Source organism: Martes martes (assembly GCF_963455335.1).
Source record: "Martes martes genome assembly, chromosome: 8".
Taxonomy (NCBI): Eukaryota; Metazoa; Chordata; class Mammalia; order Carnivora; family Mustelidae; genus Martes; species Martes martes.
In genome coordinates this window covers 136,930,503-136,951,723 of record NC_137895.1, presented here as the reverse complement: position 1 = coordinate 136,951,723, position 21,221 = coordinate 136,930,503, and the positions used below count along the sequence as shown (strand labels likewise).

Sequence of the window (21,221 nt, the reverse complement as noted above, 5' to 3'; positions counted from 1 at the left end):
AATATACTATGGGGAAAAAATAGTTTTTTCTTTCTTTTTTAAAAAATAGTCCTTTCAACAAATGGTGCTGGGAAAACTGAACAGCTACATGCAAAAGAACAAAACTGTACTCCTTTTTTATACCATGCACAAAAATAAACTCACCATTGGGGAGAATACGTGCTATGGTGAGTGCTGTGAAGTGAGTAAACCTGGTGATTCACAAACCTGAACCCCTGGGGATAAAAATGCATTTTATGTTTATAAAAAAATTTAAAAATTTAATAAAAAAAATAAACTCACAATGGATTGAAACCTAAGTGTCAGACATAAAACCATAAAACTCCTAAAAGAAGACATGGGCAGTAATCTCTTGGACATCAGTCTTAGCCACATGTTTATGGATCTGTCTCCTGGGCAAGGGAAACAAAAGCAAAAATAAGGGAAACTACATCAAAATAAAAAAGCTTCTGCAAAGCAAAGGAAACCATAAACAAAACAAAAAGGCTACTTAGTGAATTGAAGATGTTTGCAAAAGATATATCTGATAAGGGGTTAATATCCCAAATATATAAAGAACTTCTATAACTCACCACCAAAAAAAAAAAAAACTATTAAAAATGTGCAGAGGACATGAACAGACACTTTTCCAAAGAAGACACACGGATGACCAAGAGACACATGAAAAGATGCTGAATATAATCAACCACAGAAATGCAAATCAAAACCACAATGGCAAGGATGTAGAGAAAAAGGAGCCCGCATACATTGGTGGTGGGAATGCAAACAGGTGTAGCCACTGTGGAAAACAATATGGAGGTTCCTCAAAAAATTAAAAATAGAACAACCATATGATCTGGAAATTCTACTACTGGGTATTTAAAGGAAATGAAAACACTAACTCAAAAAGATATATGCATTCCTATGTTTATGGCAGCATTATTTACAATAGCCCAAGTATGGAAGGAATCTAAGTGCCCATCAATAGATGAAAGCGTAAAGAAGATATGGTATAAATATATATAAATAAAATGGAATATTTCTCAGCCACAAAAGGAATGAGCACTTCCCATTATGACAACAATGGATGTGGAGGGTATTATTGAATGAAATAAGTCAGACAGAGAAAGACAAATATCATACGATTTCACTTATATGTGGAATCTAAAAAACAAAACAAAACAAGACATTCTTAAATATAGAGAACTGGTAGTTGCCAAAGGAGAGGTGGGTGGGGAAGCAGGTGAAATAAGGGGATTAAGAGGTATAGAATTCCAGTTACAAAATAAATAAGTCACAGAGGTGAAAAGTACAGCCTAGGGAATATAGTCAATAATATTGTTGTAACACTGTATGGTGACAGATTAGCACTGAGTAATACACAGAGTTGTTGAATCAATATGTTGTACACCTGAAACTAAGCAATGCTGTATATTAATTATACTTCAGTTTAAAAAAAAGGTTTCACAGAATTACTATACTTTAGGATAGTGGGGGGGGGGAACCTGTACTTTCTAAAGTATGCTGAAATTATTCAGTTCCCAGATTCATGTTGCCATATCCTCTCATGAATTACTTTCAGAAAGTAGGCTGGGTAAACTTCCATAGTGATAAATGTTGAGGCCCCACTATTCTTCCCCCTTCTAGTCTTAAATTTCCCCCCAAAGTCTCCAAGGTGCAGAATAAGATGGTCTCCTGGGACATTCCCTCCAGAGATTTATGGTAGATTTATTTTTGCAAAACCTTTTACGGTGACAGGAGGTACCATTCTAAAACTATACGGAAGGAGACCTCTCCCATTTTTTCCCTGCCCCCACTTCCCACCCTCTTTCCTAATGGGGCGCATTTTGGTTTCACTTCCAAGAAGTAGGGGCCTCTTATCTATCAGAGCAGGTAAATGGAGAATTTAAATGCAGAGGACTCAGGTTGGGGTTGACCAAGATTAATCACTGACAATGAGTCTCCTGAGGGTCAGGATAGCTACCTTTTTTCCCAGGTGCTGGCACACATGGCAGCCTAGCGTCACCTTTTAGGGAGCACGGGAGACCGATTTCAACTGGACCTTCTCTGAAGATGTGTTCAGTATCTCTTAAGCAGCGAGCCTAGAGTATAAACAAAGAGTCAGACCACGGACCTACCCATCCACTACTGCCGGGACAGCTCAGCCTGTTGTTCTTGGGGGATGAGATCCATTTAAGAGTCCTAAATGCATTAGAAAACCAACATTCGTCTTCCCTTTAGCACTCCTTTAGGATTCCATTCCCTGGAGGAGTCTACTGTCGGGTTGAGGGGGGCAGCTAACTGGTTTTTTCCTATGCTATCTACATCATTCAGTCACAAATAAGAATGGAAGGTCAGTGGATGGAAAAATGGCTTTCGTAGGCAACACCAAGTCTTAAAGAGGTTTTGTTCTTGGATCAGCAAATTCAACGTGTTAGTGCACATGAGTAAACGGCGAGGCAGAAGTTTCCCTGGACTCCATGTTCTGTGCTCAATTTCGGGATGATTCTAGCAAGGATAGAGGTATAAAGCCGGTAATGAATCCTCAATAATCTTAATGAATTTGTTTCTGCCCCTGCTTATCCCACAAAGAATTTAAGATCTTCTAAAGAACTATGCAATTCAAATGTATTAAATAAATAAACATGTCAGTGTGGGGATAGGCATATGAGGATGAAAGTTGGGGGGAAGACAGGGGCTCAGGGACAGACCCCATGTTGTCCCACAGCTCCAAGGGCCAAAGGACTGGAGTGGTCCTTGCTGACTTGAAATCGCAGGAACTCAACCTAAATCCCTTTCCTACCTGTTGAGTGCTCTCAATCATCGCCAGTGCTTCAGCCATTAGCTTCTGGTTTATGCCACAAAGATTGGCCACCTTTGTCTGGCATCTGTGGTGGACGTTCATGCCACATGCTGAAAAGGAGAAAGACACACTGAATGACAACAGCAGGACTCACTGAGTGGACTTTTCAAAGGACTGTTGTAGGTACACGTATGTTGAGGGACAACTGGTACATATCGAGAGCCATCCTCCCAGCAGAAGGAGACACTGCATACAAATAAATTAGTTAGGACAGTATTTTTATGATGCCTCTATGCTTCCACCTCCCCTAGCCAAGAGTACCACACAGACAGATGTTCCTCGATTTGATGCTGGGGAATGACTCCCACTTGAGTCAGAACCAGACGCTTGCTGATAGGGGAGTATGCATTTACACTGTGGCCCTGCTGAGAGAAAAAACGTGATGCTGGCTCTCTGGGGGGGTGGGGAATGTGCAATGCAGGGATGCAAGGTGATTTACTCCCACTCTGGACTGGAGCCAAACAACCCCTTTCCCACATGGACCCCAAGGAGCTTCTCTCCCCCTAGGTTGAAGCCCAGGGTGTAGCCTCGGCCAGCAGAACTGAAATGGAAAGGATGGGGGTGGTCTGTGCTCAGGGGCAAGTGGGGAAGGACAGAAAGTGGCCTGGAGACCTCATCGTCACCCTATGGCAGAGTTGGGCTAGTTCAACCAAATGATCTATACAGACCTATGATCCCGGGGGAATATTCTGATTCATTAGTCCCAAAAATAGCACAAGAAAGGTCCACCCCTCAACTCACTGTGATGCCATGAGCTATCTTGGATTGGGATGTAGGTGCACCTGTCCATCTGTATAAAGACAACCATAACTTCATGCCGTTAGTTTAGAATACTGAAATTCTGCTTATGAAACATTGCCATTACAATAATAATAATAATAATAAAAAAAACCCTTAAGATTTCCAAACTCTGGCTGATAGAATTCTATTCTCAAGTCCTATTTCATTCTATCAGGGTCTATCAATAGGGGTTTTTATGAGGCAGGAGGCAGGACAGGCTATAAAATAATGCACTTTTACCCTCACCTGTTTATTAGCCCATTTGTGTGCAAAGAACTTAGCACCATGATTGGCACTAAATAGGTACTCAACAAATACTTCCATTTCGTCTTCATTATTTATTCCAATTAAATATGTTTTAAAATATTTAAGTGAAATTTTAGCAGGCTTCAGCCTTTAGTTTTAACTAGCTTACTCTTCTCAGATAGTTCCTAATAAAAATAAGCATAGACTTTTCTGTGTAAGTACAGACTAGTACTTGACCCAGCCTATATGCATTGATAAAACCAATATCCAATCTAAGTGAAATCTTCTATGTATATCTCGACTCTGTAATACAGTAACAGGGCTGCTGCTGAGGGCACTCTGCCCTTCTGAATTTCGCAGGACTCCTACTGGACGTGAGGCAGGCTGCACATTGGGCAGCCCTTGTTGCATTTCCTTACTCTTTACCACATGCCAAAGGGAGGCAGCGAGCAAGGACTGAGCATGGTGGGGCGGGGGGGTTAGAGAGTTTCAGTTTGTTTTTGAAACATGGTAGCTGGACCTAAGCTTTTCTCAGACACACTCCCATGAAGGCAGGCCCCATTCCCACTTTGATAATGTCATATGTCTCTGTTACGAACCTATTAGGTGATAACTTGATCTCTTTGAGTGCAAACAGTCCCTTTGGATGGTGATTTTCATGGGAATTAAGGTGGAGAGAGAAAAGGATAGACCGAAGATGAAGGGAGGCCTTATTCAGGAAGGCGGCTTAGAAGAGAACGAGACAGAAAAGCAGGGCCGAGGCAGAGGAACAGAGCCCAAGGAGTAGACTGGAAGGGGAGGTAAAGTCAAGGGCATGGGGGGCAACGACACAGTGATGTCTGCAGGTGTCAGCCTCGAGAGCAGAGGGTGTTGGGGAGGACAGGGAGGGAGGAAAGGGGAGAGGAGAGGAGGGGGGAGAGGAGAGGGGCTGCCCAGCCTGTAGAAGGAGAGGGGAGAAAGGGAAAGAGAAGGGACAGGGGAGAAAGAATGTTAGGGGGGATGGAACAGAGCAGGTGTGTGGGTCGGGAAACAATGGCAAGGAACCCTCATGGAGGTTCTGAGCTCAGAGGCATCAGTCAGGCTGTTGGCACCACTGGGCAGGTGGGGTGCTCAGGCTCCAGGGAAAAGGAACTTGCCCTGTGAGGGAGACCATCAGAGGACCCGGGGAACCCGCAGAGGGGATCTGATTGCTCATGCCTGCTCGTCCAATTCTGAAATTACTCTTGCCTGTGAACTTCTAAAGATAAGGATACTCCATAGAGTACCAGGGCCGCCTTGTGCTCTTGAACCGGTGTAGAGAGCAAGGTGCACAGCGGTGTTCCTAAGGGATGATTACGGTGAATTTTCACTGCATGTGAAAACCTAACCCTCCCCATCTCTACCAGGACACCACTCCAGACTTCACCAGACACATTAGCACAGTGGGCATGAGGAAGAGAAGGCTGTTGAAGGTGACCCTCACCTTTATCACTTAAAAGATAAGAACTGTAAAAGATGAAGCCAGCGGCACAAAACAAAATGGGACGGCCAAGAAAAAGCAAAGTGGCTTCCATATTTAATAATTCGAAATAGAAAGACCTCTGCTGCAACCGGATGCCCTCCTCTCTGACTGTCTAGCCCTGCCCCACCCTCCCTCCCAGGGCAGAAGGCACAAGTGCCCTGCTGCGGTTTTCCCTCGCAACTGCATAATCCTGGTGTAACAGATCTCAGTTTCCAAAGGTTACTGCCTTAGAAATTTGAACTTTCAGAGCAAGAACGTGCTTTTTGCTTTCTTCAGGGCAGGTCTGAGAAGCTCAGTGAGGCCCTGCTGCAATGCCGGCCTTTAAGGAGAGATCAGAGGAGGGAACATGATGGTCCGTGCTGGGCCGGGCCTTCTACTGGGCATGCTTTGGGCATGGACCCTCCGGTCTAAGTCGGACCCTCCACCAGCCAAGGAGATGTCCCAGGCTTACTCCTCGGTGGGCTACAGAGGGAATCTTAAGGTGTGAGGGAGATTGGTGGGGGCACAGCTTGAGTGGCCAGGGTCAGAAGGGGCAGGCCAGGAGCACCGGGGGACAGCAGGGCAGGTCCCAGGGAAAGTGCCATCTACCTCTCTTCCCAGCACGAGGCACAACAGAAGGGTGACAGGCCAGGAGGCTTAACACGGAGCATGAGCAGGTTTGCACTTCTCTGGGATCCCAGGATGATGGTGTTGGAGATGGACGGGGAAGAATAGCAGTGGCCCGCTGTCCTGGGAACGTCAGACTCCTGATCCCAGGGTCGTGTGGGCTAGCTGGAGAAGTCAACCCTCTGTGCTCCCTCTGCCCCTCGTGCTCCCCATTAAAGCGGCAAAGCCACCCCGCTGGGGTTCCGTACGGGGCCCACACTCATTTCCCGCTGGACTCACCGTCGCACTTGAGTCCCTGCCTGGCCAGGCCCCACAGCAGCGTCCCACAGTGCTCACAGAAGGTCGGGCTTTTGTAATTGTAGACTTTAAATCGATGCGGCATGTCAATTTTGAACCTCTCCTTGTGGAACTGAAAGAAGAGAGAACACGTGACCACGCGCTCGTCCCCGGTTCTCAGCCTCTGGTGTCTTAGCAGCTGCTCTAGCCTAAAAGCACTAAAAACACTGGAATGGTGTGTGCTTTAAGCCGTACGCTTTACTCGTCAAGCCTTACAGCCGTGGCCCAAGAAGGCAGGCGGCCGTTAGCTCCTGCGGGCAAGGGGACTGTGCGCGATAGACACACATCGAGTAACCAGGAATATGCTGAGGTTTGAGGCGTTCCCACGGGTAGGCTAATGTCCTCAGGAAGGTGGGACTGGGATTATCTATCTAAATGGGATCTGGGTGAACACTGCACTGCCCTTCCTAGTTTAGTATACATATTGCCTTTTCTTTTTCAACTCAGAACTAGGACTCTAACCTTTGGAAGATGTTATATAATGCCTCCTCTAGGGGAAACCCTGGTTCAGGTTTATTACTATAAAAGCCTAAGTGTGGAGAATTTCATAGCTATTACGCATGGACTGGAGGGGGTGAGCAGCAGGTGACAGGTCCAGCCAGGTGCTACGGATACGTATGTCACATGTATTATCTTTTACACAGGTGATATTGCAAATACCCCCTTGCAGGAGCCTTTATTAGAGTCCTCCGTTGATAAATGAGGAACGTAGGCACAGAGAGGGCAAGACACTTGTTTAGGTCCCACAGCTGTGAGCTGGGACATCCATAAGTCTAAAGTCAGAATCAGCCTATCCTCTTTCCATCATGACCCTTTCTTCTCTCAAGGTCAAGGTGATGAGTTAGGAGATGGAAAGAGGGGAGATGAGAGGGATGCTGGTCACTGATATATTACAGGATTTTTTGTTTTGTTTTGTTTTCCAGAGTTGAAATTCTCTCCTTTCGCCAAACATATCACGTGAATAACAGCAATAAGAGAACCATGAGGTTTGATTCCTGGCGAGAATACCAATATTCTTGGGTAATATAGAAAGTTTTACTTAAGACTTATAATCTCCTCAGAAGTTTTTAATTAAACAATTTCCTTGGGAATGTGCACAGCCACGAAGCCTTAAGCTTTTTCATTAACAGTGATATATCTAATATTTCCACCGAGGATGTTGGCTAGCATCGGGTCATTAGAACAGCTGTTTAGAATTGTTCAAACGTTACTCAGAACTTAACCATTTTCAACCAAGAAAAAATAATTTTTAGATCTCGTTTCTGTATAAACATTTCCCTACAAATATGAACAATTTATGTCAAGGTCCGGGCTGGAAGACTTCTACCTCAAATTTTGACCCCTAGCTCAAAAGAGTTCCAAATATGTCTGGAAAAGACTATAGATTTATATTTTCCAATATGACACTCACTTAGCCACATGGGCCAAGTGAGTCTGTGCAAGATGACAAGACAATATGCTATCAGTGTAAAGCACATTCTGGATTCTGAAGATTTTTTATGAGAAAAATAATGTAAACTATCTCCTTAATTTTTATATGAGGATACCTGAAAATTTTAAATTGCACTTGTGGCTCTCATTCTGTTTCCAGGGAAAGCTATTGAGGTTAACAGTCATTCTTATAATTTGTGACTTTCCCAGGAAAACTGAAGGCATCACGTAGAGAGAGCAGGAGGCAGGTTGGGTGGTGGCAATTTCATTTAAAGAAACAAAACACGTGTCCGAGAAAGACAAATATTACATGATCTCACTTATATGTGGAATCTGAAAAACAAAACAAAAAAAATCCCACCGAACTCATAGAAAGGGATCAGACTTGTGGTTCACAGAGGTAGTGGGGGGAGGAAGGTGGTCAAAAGGTACTTCTGCTTATAAGATAAATAAGACCAAGGGAGAGAATGTACGGCATGGTGACCACGGCTAACATGGCTGTGTGATGTACAGGGAAGGTGTTCAGAGAGTAGACCTTAAGAGTTCTCATCGCAAGGAGAAATCTTGTTTTCTCTTTTTATTGGATCTATGTAAGATGATGGATGTTAGCTGAACCTATTGTGGTGATCATTTCATAGTATACACAAGTCAAACCATCATCATGTATGCCTTAAATGTATACAGTGATATATGCCAATTATTGCTTAATAAAACTGGCGGGGGGCCCCTGGGTGGCTCAGTGGGTTAAAGCCTCTGCCTTCAGCTCAGGTCATGATCCCGGTGTCCTGGGATCGAGCCCTACATCGGGCTCTCTGCTCAGCGGGGAGCCTGCTTCCCTTCCTCTCTCTCTGCCTGCCTCTCTGCCTACTTGTGATCTCTGTCAAATAAATAAATAAAATCTTTAAAAATAAATAAATAAAACTGGCGGGGTTGGGGGGAGTCTATCACACTGCTCTGGGAGACTGAGATCTGAAATTTTGTCCCAGGCCAGCTACTTATATCAAACGTGACTGACTGCAGACAAACTACTTTAACCTCTTTGAGCCTTAGCAGAGTCACTTTTAATAGGAGACTGTCCCCTTCTAACTCTAAATTTTTTTTTAAGATTTCATTTATTTATTTGACAGAGATTACAAGTAGGCAGAGAGGCAGGCAGAGAGAGAGGAAGAAGCAGGCTCCCTGCTGAGCAGAGAGCCCGATGTGGGGCTCGATCCCAGGACCCTGGAACCATGACCCGAGCTGAAGGCAGAGGCTTTAACCCACTGAGCTACCCAGGCGCCCCTTCTAACTCTAAATTTTAAAAGAAACTCTGCTCTACAGAATCCAACCAATTTGCCATCTCTGTGCCTGCCCCTCGGCTGGAGAAAATCACACACCTGGGCAGGCTGGCCCCTCGAACTCGGGCCGACTTTGCACTGTCCTCAGCAATCCCACTCTTCTTCTCTAACCACCTTGCTTTTCCATCCCAAGATAATTCTCTCACAGGTCCTCTCTCCTCAAAGCCACTTGCAGCCTTCTCTTCTTCCTCCCCCCAACCTTCAGATGACCCTGAAGGTAAGCTGTCGCAGGGAAGCTCTCTCATCGGCCTGCCCCCAAATCCACAATCCGCCATCATCAGCAACCACCTTCTCCCTTTCCGTTACAATCGATGAACCGACCACCTGTCTGTTGGAAACCCATCTCCACATGTGCTTTAGACACCATCCCCTCTTACCAAGGGTGGACTCCTTCCTCCTTGACTGCTTTGGTTGTTGCTTTCTCTCTAGCTTCACCCATCTCTCCTCTCCTCTCTAGCAAAGGGGATATTCCCATCCCTTGTGTTGTGTTTCACCTCCTTTCAGAGACTGTCCTACTTCAATGAGCTGCAGGTTAATATTCCTGATAATATCAGCACATAAATTGTTTCCATGTCACCAACTCTCAGTAACCGTCAGTGTTGGTCAGTGAAGCAAACACCTCTACGATTTTCTGAAATTTCTTCGATCAAGGGCTCTGGAGATCTCCACAGGGTCCTCATTATTCTCAACATCTTAACTGCCCTGAACGCAACCGAGCCCTTTGCTTTCTGGTTTCCGTAACCTCATGTACTCTTAATATATGAAGAGCCCTGTATGAACTCTTAGTCTTTATCACAAGCTCCTTCTCTTCTACCTAACATGCAACTTTAGATTCCTTTGGGGAAATTTATATATTTGGTCTACTGGTTCCTGTGAATTCCAAATGCATGTAAAATTGTCCACTTGATACCCCCACTGGGATGTCCACCGGCATCTCAGCTGGACTTATTAAAAAATGAAATATTAATTTCTCCTTCAGTCTTACTTTGTTATGGTTCTGTCACTTCCCCACTGCTCAAGACAGAAACTTAGGCATCATCTTTATTTCTCTCTCTTTTACTTTCCACTTCCAATCCATTGACAAATCCAGTCATTTCTAACAAGGAAATCACCCGAAAACCTGATCACTTTGTTCCCTCTCCATTGTTACCATACTGGTACAAGCCAACAACCTTTCTCCTTGAGAGGACTTCTGCAGTCACCTCTGGTTTTTATGTTCACACCTCAACCCACAATTTCCCCTACATCAGTCACCACGTGGGCTTCCCACTATGGGTCAAATAAAATCCAACCACTTCTCCAGGGCCTTAAAAAAAAAAATCTAACCTAGGTCCTGCCAGGTTTCCCGACTTCATATTCTATTCACTCTCTTACGCTCGCTGTTCCAACTGCATGGTCTCATTTCAGTTCCTAGAACATGCTGACTCTTTCCTCCTTGGGGCCTTTTCTGTCTGGAGGCTGCTTCCTCCTGCTGTTCATGTAGCTGGCTCCTTTCACCCTTAGCCTCAGCTTCTGTGCTTGCCAGGGAGATTCCCTGACCTTTGGTTTATGTAGGTCACTCAATTTTTCTCCATCATCACACCTTGTTGGTTATTTAATGTAAATGGAAAAAACACATTGCTGTTTGTTAATTATGTGTTTCCCTAATTTTACAGTAAGTTCTGGAAAGGCAAGACCAGGTCTGTTTTGTGCTCTGTTTTGCATTGTACATAGTAGTACAGTATCTTCCTTGTATTCCATACACACTAAATAGCTGTTGAATGAAGAAAGAAAGTATGCCTGACTCTCCAGCTCTGCTTCCCTTCCCTACAGGGTAACATCTAACCTGTCCTTATGCCATATGTCTTAAAGTTCATTATGAAAGTAACCCTTCCTCTCAACATAAGAATTATACTTCCGTTACCCCTCACACTAACTTTGTAAATGCCTGCATCTCTATTTTGTCCTCATTTGCCTCTAATCTGTAACTGTCCACTCTAGCTATAGATACCACAAGATTTGTTCTCATATAATTGACCAAAACTGTTTTCTGGGCACTCTCTATCATGATTTCCTGGAAAAGGTAGAGTCATCAATAGTTTTATTTTGTTTTTCGTACTTATCCCCTGGTTTTGGATCTCAGTAATAATCATTACTGAAGAGGAAAGGATTTTACGGAGATTGCTGTTCATTGATAAGCTTAAGGATTCAAGCTCAGGCAATACTAAAAAGAATTAGTGGGCTGTAAAATTTAATGTTAGGATAAAATGACCATATTCCAGACAGAAAGAGGAACCCGAACACATACCATGGTTTCTCGGCTATTGATGGCTGATCCCGTGCATTTAGCTATAACTTTATCGATACACTTCTTGTGAATTGCGGCATTACACTCTGAAAAGAAATGATTGCAACTTAAGATTTTCAGAAGTTAAGGAACAATGAAATAAAAAGAATGACAATAATACAACAGAAATCCTTCTTACGTACGTCGACACTGGTAGCCTTGTTTGTTCAGACCCCTGCAATAAAGCACATGTCTGGTTTACTTGGAGGTTTGCATCAACAGCAGCACCGTAAGTATTAAAACAAGATCTCATAGCTTCCTAGTATCACAGAGCATTATTCACTGATCAGCAGCCCTGGTCTGTCACTGGACGAAAGTGTTAACATGTATTGTTGTTTTTTGTTTTTTATTTTAAACCGCTTTGTTAAAAGTCTGATAATTAAATGAGAAAATGTGTTTCTCCTCTCATTCGTGTTTTTTCCAAACAAACATGTAGAGATGAAAATGCATGACTGAAAATGCATCACAGGCTCGTAGCAAATTTCCATGTCCTACACTTAAAAATTCATTGTCTCTCTAAGCTCAGTAGAGATAAGCAAAGACATCTGTACAATGTGTTGTTTCTTCTTTCTGAGTATCTGAGAATGTTTGCAACTACTAAATTCTTGGGCTTAAGACTCATTCCTGAGAAATGCTCACTATTAGAAAGGAAGACAATTCTAATCATTCAATGAAAACAGTTGGTGGAAATCCATCAAAAGTCTATTTGACCTTTGGATACCCTAGTTAGACTGGGGTTGTGAGTTGATGGATTCTGAAGTAAAAAACACCCTACACCAAGAGGTGAGGAGGCAGAGACCAGAGACAGGAGTTGTTTCAAGTCTCTGCAGTCCCATCGCCTGTGCTGTGTGCTTACTGAGGCTTGAACTGATCTCTGTCTGAGGGCTGCTAAGATGCCCAAGAGCCCCGTAAACATCTAAACCCATTAGCTCCAAAGCAAAAGTGTTGCGTTTTGCACACATTAGTAACAGCACAGTTGGTCTATCAAGGTGGTAGAAGTTTCAACTGTAAAACTGTGCCAGCAGTAAATATGTTTCCCTCTTCTGTCCTTCCCTCTTACCCCCAGTGGCCCCCATTTAATCAGAAGCTAAAGTTCTTGAAAACTTTTTCTGCTAGAGCTGGCTTCCTTTCTCTAGAGGAGTCATATTATGAACATATTATATAGAATCACACTCTTTAAGCCTCATCCTTCCATGTAGTGCCTATGCCAGCACACTCCCCTGAGGTGGAGCATGCTGGGCACGACAGGTTGAGAGGATCTGACACAATGCACAAGCTGAAGTTTGGAGTGAAATGCCAAGTTACCGTACCAGACAAACTCATGGCAGACAGAGCAAAATGTGGGTTGTGGGAAAAAGGTGGCGGTGAACTCATGGCACTTGACATGGTGGACTTTGGCCTGTTTGATGGCTCCTCGGCGGTGATGCAAAGCAAAGAAGCCTTCAGTCTCAAATTCACTCATGTCCTTTGTGTCTGCAGGAACAGGACAAGGGACAAAGTGGGTGGAGGGGATGGGGAGATGGGGAAAAGATGGAGACAGACAAGTAATTAAGCAAGCACTGAAACCAGTAAAATCCCAAGTTCTTATTAAGGTTGGTATAGCACTAGGCTTCTTTAATTTTATAATACAGAATTATCATAGGGTGTATTACTATACAGTTGAAACAATGAGGTTGGATTACTGGTTCAATCCCTCACTCCTCTTTGACTGTGCTAAGCTATCCTCTTTCAGTTTTTAAAACCAGAGGTCAGAACTTTCAAAGTATTTATCAACCTCTCCTATTCACTGTCAATGATGAGTCAGCCAGAAAAAGCAGGAAGTGGTAAATACTTTTTGCCTGTGATTCTAGAGAATAATGTGGTTACTGACAGCAACTTAGAAACAGCTTTTTTTCTTTTTAAATTTCCCAGGACGCTTTATGTCTGGTGCTTTATGGGCAGGGTCCAGTAGATGGAGGGGAGCTGGCCAGACTTGTGCGTGAGGGCAAAAGAACTTTGGAAAGTTTATGCTCTGGTTTATGATGTCCACAGTGAACAGGTGCACCAGCTATAAATTTATAGACTACAACAGTCAGTGTGGAAAAAGCCAGAAATTAACAGATGACTGCAATTATTTTTTAATGTCTAGGTAATCCTGGATGTTACCTAGTCATCTAAATCAAATCATCACATTCACATTTCTTCAGTTCATTCTGGGCTCAGAATATTGATGAAGGTACTATGATAGTCACTGTCCATAGTGCCCCATGCCAATATAACATATTTCTAAAAGGCTGGTAAAATTCTGAGAATACTAAAGATTCCTGGCGGAAGCCCAGACTCAAAGAAAGCACACAAAAGCAAGGCAATCATGGTTCAAACGTGTAATGACAACTCCAACATTCAAGAGAGAAGAAAATGGTAAACAAGAGATAAATATAAATGGGAGAAGATATTTGCAAATGACACTACAGATAAAGAGCTGGTATCCAAGATCTATAAGGAACTTCTCAAACTCAACACCCAAAAAACAGATATTCAAGTCAAAAAATGGGCAGAAGACATGAACAGACACTTCTCCAAAGAAGGCATACAAATGGCTAACAGACACAAGAAAAAATCTTCATCATCATTAGCCATCAGGGAAATACAAATTAAAACCACATTGAGATACCACCTTACACCAGTTAGAATGGCAAAAATTAACAAGGCAAGAAACAACAAATGTTGGAGAGGTTGTGGAGAAAGGGGAACCCTCTTACGCTGTTGGTGGGAATGCAAGTTGGTACAGCCACTCTGGAAAACAGTGTGGAGGTTCCTCACAAAGTTAAAAAGTAGAGTTATCCTATGACCCAGCAATTGCATTACTGGGTATTTACCCCAAAGATACAGATATAGTGAAAATAAGAGCCATATGCACCCTAATGTTCATAGCAGCAATGTCCATGATAGCCAAACTGTGGAAGGAGTCAAGATGTCTTTCAACAGACAAATGGATAAAGATGTGGTCCATATATACAATGGAGTATTACTCAGCAATCAGAAAGGATGAATATCCAACATTTGTATCAACATGAATGGAACTGGAGATTATGCGAAGTGAAATAAGTCAAACAGAGAAAGACAATTATCATATGGTTTCACTTAATTGTGGAACATAAGGAATAGCATGGAGGACATTAGGAGAAGGAAGGGAAAAATGAAGGGGGAGGGGAATTAGAGGGGGAGATGAACCATGAGAGACTATAGACTTCAGGAATCAAACTGAGAGTTTTGGGGTGGGGAGGTCGGGAAATGGGTTAGCATGGTGATGGGTATTAAGGGGGACATGTATTGCACAGAGCACTGGGTGTTATATACAAACAATGAATCATGGAACACTACATCAAAAACTAATGATGTACTGTATGGTGACTAACATAACATAGTAAAAAAATTTTAAAACATAAAAATAAATAAATATAAAAAATAATTATTACCAAAATAAGGGTAATGTATTTAGTGATTGTAACTTCTAATACTATAATTTTAAATAGCTGGAAAGTACCTTAGATTATTTATATTTCTTATATTTTTACAAGTATTAAAAATGGAGGCTTAGCAAGAATATCTCACAAATATATCTCACAAATATAATGACTTAGCAATATTTAAACTAAATTATTTCCATTTTGGATAAGCAGTGGCAGAGGTATGACAATACACTTGAGACAAATGTCCCAGCCAATGTACTTTATTTTCCATATCTTTAATGGGGCCAGGCTAGAAATACATTGGGTAGATAAAGGGTGGGGGGCATGTGGATAGAGAGCTCTCCCCCAGCAACCCATCAAAATCCCATGCCCCGTTTTATGACTAATATCTTCTCTACAGTGGTCCACAAGTCTGTTTTATGGCAACTCCAAACTCTCAGATAAAGAGCGTTCCGAATAACTCTAAAAAGTTCCACAGATGAGATATAATATTTTGCCCAATACTTTAAGGTTAGGTAATGTAGATCTTTTTATATAGAACTGAGCTGGAAATAAATTAGGTTTGGTGAATGAGGGGTTAAATTCAGGGTCACTGAGGCAACTGCTGTTTTCTGCAAGTTCTGGTAGAAGCAGAGCTATTTACAACTTATGACTGGTGTAGTAGGTAGTTTGTCAGTAAGATTTGACTCATTTCTATTTTGGTCCATATGAAATGAAATAAAGTACAAAATTACTTTTAAATTCAGTCAATAGAAGTGAATTATTCTGGGAATCCTAATTTTATTATTGTAAATATATATATATATATATGTGTGTGTGTGTATATATATATTCTGAACATTAAACTATATAAAACTGTAAGTTTTTTAAAATGTCAGAAAGTGCTAGATATATATTTATTCCCTTGGGACTTCCATTGATTTTTCTTTATCCTCTAACCATTTTGATCATTACAGGAGAGCAACTATATAAACACTTAGAATTTCTTGAATTCTTCTGGTATTTATTGTGTTTTTTTCTGAGGGAATTTGATCTCTATTGGCTTGAATAAGTTTTTTTTTTTTTTTTAAGATTTTATTTATTTATTTATTTGACAGAGAGACAGAGAGCACAAGTAGGCAGAGAGGCAGGCAGAGAGAGAGGAGGAAGCAGGCTCCCCACTGAGCAAGGACACCGATGCGGGGCTCGATCCCAGGACCCTGAGATCATGACCCGAGCTGAAGGCAGCGGCTTAACCCACTAAGCCACCCAGGTGCCCCTGGCTTGAATAAGTTTATTGGTTTTTGTAAGTCTGGTTATTTCTTTCTAGCAATAGTTCCTAATCTATTATTTAGCCTAACCGATCACTTGTTTGTAATCAGTCAACCACAGATGTTTCCTGGGCAGCTTGGAGCAAACTGCTATGCCTAATGTTCTGAAGAAATATGAGACATTATCCCTAATTTCTGAGTGGCTAACAGTCAAGTCAGGAAGACACAGCACTCACACAAAGAACAGTATGTGATGGTTTCGAATGGACATGTTGATATGTACATCCATATTTTTTAGGAGGTAGTAAAAGGGATTACAAAAGAGACCAGGAGGGAACAGTTAAAAAATTAAGAGAAAAACTTCAATAGTATCACATTGGGTAAGCCAAGAAAGAATGGGCTTTGCAGCATTAGTATAGAGATATCAAGGGAACCAGAGGCTAAGAAAGAGAAATTTGTTTTGAGGAATCATACTCTTGAAGGAAGCAACTTAGTGGGTTTGTCAAAATATAAGCCAGACTTTTAAGGTAAAAAAAAAAAAAATCTTTTTTTCAGACTGGACAAGATGGCTTAATTCAGTATGTCTTGGCAATGAGCTGGAAACCAAAGAGAGAAGGAAACATTGAAGATACTACAGAGATTATGGTAAGTAGCTGCTAGGAATTTGAGGCAGGAGACCCAGAAAGGGAGGGACTGTTTCTGAGTCCACAGAGCAGGAAGCAAGTATAGGGAGCAGCAGCTATCTCTAACGTACAGAGACACACAAGAGACAAGAGTCATTCCTGGTTAAACTGGGGGCACAGCCAAACTCCGAAAGTGAGAGAAGAACGAGATACCCTTAGAAACTGAGGAGTAGGGTAATTTTGGAATAGCCATTGTATGGGAATAAAAGGAATTTCTAAATACCAGGGTAAGTCTGACTGAGTAGTTCAATGAACATTTATTAAGTCCCTCCTATGTACGTGGCATGCAACCTAGTGCTGGAGTTAAAGAGACAAATATGACATGGTTCAGCCATTGCCTTCTTGCAAGAAATTTAGAGTCTACAAAGGACAATTATTGCAGTAAAAGTCAGAACATAAATATTCACAGGATGCTATGTAACCAGAGATAAGGAAACTACACCAGTTAAGGCAGGTATAGAGAGATGGAGGTGAGAAAAAGAGGAAAGTTGGACAGGAAAGTTACTAAAAGATGATTTCTGGGCTGGGTTCTGAAGAATAGATAACTTCTACCTATGATTGGGAGAAGGGATGGTGGGGAAAAGCAAAAGATGTCCTCTCTAGATGGAAGGGAATGCACAAGGGTACATTTAGATAAGGTCCCCGAGGTTGTGTGTACTCCCAGAGCATGGAATATGAAACAGAAAACATCAGTGGTCACACACAGAAGATGTGTAGGTATCAGGTCAGTTTGAACATTTTCCTGTAGATAATTTGCAAAAGCTGAAAGGCTGTAGGCAGGGGAAAAGGGGGTAACAGAAGCCTGGCATATTCAGAACAGAGTTTACACAGTTTAGTCTGGCAGCCATGTAGGAGAATGTTGGAATTTGGCAAGAGGCAAGGATGATGAAAAGCAGGAGAAAAACCGAAAAATGCTGAAGAGACAACATGGGCAAAAACTGTTGGATTAAGGTGGGAGGTCAAGAAAAGAGAGGTTATAAAAGTTACTTCCAGGTTTCTGAGTGGCTGGAGTAATAATCAACTGAAATATTGAGTACAAAAGGAATAGGTTACTGGTGAAAATGGTGAGTATAACTTTGGACATATTGAATTTAAAGTAATACAGGAAATCTACTTGGAAAGATCCACTAAGGGGTTAAGTATATGAGTCTGAAACATCAGAACATTATCTACCAGCAACAGTTTGTCATGGACCCAGCTGGATGGCTTTTTCTAGCAAAGCCTTGGAGGAGAGGGAAGAAAGCAAAGTTTGGAGATCAGAACATTTTTGGCAGAGGAGGGCGCTCATGACAGCAGAGTGCTGGAAAGGGCTATGGACTTCAAGCAAGGTAGGGAGTCAAGGACAGACGTGGGCTAACAAAAGGTGTGAAGAGAGAAACCAGGTTAGGGTAGATTCCTGTAGCTAGTGGGTGAAAGAAAGGACAGAATTGACAGGGGAAGAGGATGAGCTCTGAGAGAGAAAGGTCTGACTCTGAGTTCTCAACAGTGGAGAATTCCAAGTGACAACATGTAGTGTCAGTGCAGGTTTTTGAATGGATAAAGAAAAGTGTAGGAAGGTGTCAAAATATGAGGTGGGAGTGAAGACTAAAGCTGCCAAGACTGACTGGTAGGAGAGCAAGGGAGGAAGACAAAGTAATCTAACACAGAAGTCACAGAATGAGGATTCTGAAACAGAGAAAATAGAGCAATTTGTGTGTGGAGAGCAACAGCCATCTGCTACCCTGTAGAGTAGAAAAATATCGATGCTTCCATAAAAGAGGGGTACTGGAGACATAACAATATCAGAAGTGTTATTCATGACTGAATCCTGTATCCTCCCCCAATTGCTTTCTCTTCTCATACCTCCCATTCTTACCACTCCCATTATCATTTTCCTAGTACAACTATTTTAAGGAATATCATTAACATTTTCCCCTTCATTCAACTTCTACTTTTAAAGAATTATAAAGTACTTCAACTATTTACTCATAATGGGCATAACCTTTCATCTACACTGCCATGAAATCTTATTTTTGTTTGGGCTCTTTCTTTCATTCCTATAACCATGCCCCAAGACCAGGTTCTCATCACCTCTCCATTGCAAAAATGAAATTTTATAGGCTCTTTCTATACCCAGTCTATTTCCCTTTCCAGATCTCTCTCATATTCATTCAGAAGCAATTTCCCCCAAACATTGCTTTCATCATATCATGGTCTGCTCAAGAATGGGACTGTGACTCCTTGTTGGTGACTCTCCTAGGTCTACACACTCCTCCTGCCTGGATTCCAGGTCCTCCGAGATCTGTCTTAGGTTCTTCATTCTGGTTTTAGCAGGGGCCCTCTGATCTGCCTAGACTGGTCTTCTCACAGTTCTGCATCCATTTATATTTTTGCTCAAATATTCATGTTTTCCTCCTAGAAAGCTATCCCTCTTGTCTGCAAATTCAGTTATGCTAGTCTTGCAACGTCTACTCTGTGGAATTTTCTGGAATGAAGGCAACCCATACTGATCTCTTGGTTAATCAGTATTTGTGTGGTTTAGGACTAAATTCTTCTCCAATGGTTTAGTCTGTACCACTTCTCCAATCTAGGCTTAAGTTCCTTGAGTATGAGAACTCATGTCTTGGTTTTCTGAATCCTTCCAAAAACGATTTCTTGTATATAATAATAATAATAATAATAATATATATATATATATATATATACTATATATATTAAACATAATTCTTAAAATAGAATGATATCTTATAGTTCTTGCCATCAATAAAGAATGTTCTAGTTAGGCTAGTCCAAAATGTTGTTTGTTAAAAATTAAAGCTTTTAGATATATAAAACTTTAGAAACAGAGCCTCAATCTGGGTCTAGATACAAAAAATTTTAAACACGACAGATTTTATCCTTAAAGAAAAAAAAAAAAACATCCTGGATTTGGGTAATTACTATCTGTGAAATATCATTGTTTTTGTGCCACTTGAATGTTATCTCTCATTCTAAGAGAAAATTAAGTTTCAAAGCAATAGGATAAATATCCATGAAATTGTTCCTCAAAGCAGTGGTCTTTGAACTATTTACCTGAAATACTTAGCATTCTCATGGAAGATTTCTTTCAATTTACATTAGATCATGTTTTGAACTAAAAGAACATACTTCCTCTTCCTGAGGGAATTAAACACTATTGGTGTTATCATTTAGGCCAGCACTTTCACTTATGAAAACCCAGTTATTCAGCTCCTACAACCACTCTACCATTTGGCCAACTCAGAAGTAGTACAATGCTGGGGCACCTGGGTGGCTCAGTCGGTCGAATGTTTGCCTTTGGCTCAGGTCATGATACCAGGGTGTGGGGATGGAGTCCTGCGTCAGGCTCTCTGGTCAGAGGGGAGACTGCTTCTCCCTCTCCCTCTCCCTCTGCCCCTCCCCCTGATTGTGAGCACTCTCCCTCTCAAATAGATAAAGAAAATCTTTTAAAAAATGGTACAGTGCCATGTTCTATGTACCTAGAGCCTCCACGAGATAAAAGAAAATTTCATATTGTACTGCTGCCTCTTTAGGGATCCTTTTCTTCTTAAAGAAAAAAAAAAAGTTTTATTATGGGAATTTTTAAATCCATATAAAAGCTGAGCAAATACTGTAATCAATTTCCCAGTACGGATCATCCAGTTTCAATAATGATCAGTCTAAGGACACAATTTTCCAAAACATGCTATCTGCTACCCACACCCACACACCAATGGGTTATTCTGAAGCAAATGCCTGGTGTTACATTATCTATAAACATTTTAGTATGTCTCTCTCTCTTTTTTTTAAAGATTAATTTATTTGACAGAGATCACAAGTAGGCAGAGAGGCAGGCAGAGAGAGAAGGGGAATCAGGCTCCCCGCTGAGCAGAGAGCCCGATGCGGGGCTCGATCCCAGGACCCTGGGATCATGACCTGACCTGAAAGCAGAAGCTTTAACCCATGGAGCCACCCAGGCACCCCTTAGCATGTCTCTTAAAGATGAGGACCCATTTTAGGAAACAGAACCACAATACCATCATCCCACCTAGAAAACTAATAACAATGTCTCCATATCACCAAACACCTGGTGAGGGTTGAAGATTTCCTGATAATCTCACAATACGTTGAATTTTTTTTTCCCCCCAATGCATTTGTTTGAATCTGGACCCAAGGATCGCTTCTCGGCCTTTTGGCTAAGATCAAGTGTGAATCTGGACCCAAGGACACTGGATATGTTAAGCCAAAGCCCAGAAAGCACCATAAATCTCTAAACTAAAATTTGTCTCTTGGTAGTTAAACTAACTTAGGAAAAAATAAAATCAGTTTGTGATCAGTAAATACACATAGCCATCCTGAGGTTTAGGATTTCAGGAGTAGCAGCATTTGATTTGTTTGCACAGCACTTTGATGGCAGAGCACAAATGCAACAGAAGGAATGAACAGACTGTCACA

At 41.8% G+C, this 21,221-nt stretch overlaps 1 protein-coding gene across 2 annotated transcripts in view; it reads right to left on the bottom strand.

Moving 5' to 3' along the window:
* The window catches only part of PRKCQ (protein kinase C theta), a 177,252-nt gene that overhangs the window by 96,957 nt on the left and 59,074 nt on the right, over positions 1–21,221 (bottom strand). For both annotated transcript variants that reach the window (XM_080812404.1, XM_080812405.1), the window contains exons 5-10: positions 12,716–12,878; positions 11,549–11,580; positions 11,367–11,452; positions 6,255–6,384; positions 2,783–2,892; positions 1,964–2,081 (exon numbers count right to left, since the gene is read on the bottom strand). In XM_080812404.1, the coding sequence (XP_080668530.1) occupies positions 1,964–2,081; positions 2,783–2,892; positions 6,255–6,384; positions 11,367–11,452; positions 11,549–11,580; positions 12,716–12,878 (639 nt within the window). The remainder of the gene's footprint in view (positions 1–1,963; positions 2,082–2,782; positions 2,893–6,254; positions 6,385–11,366; positions 11,453–11,548; positions 11,581–12,715; positions 12,879–21,221) is intronic.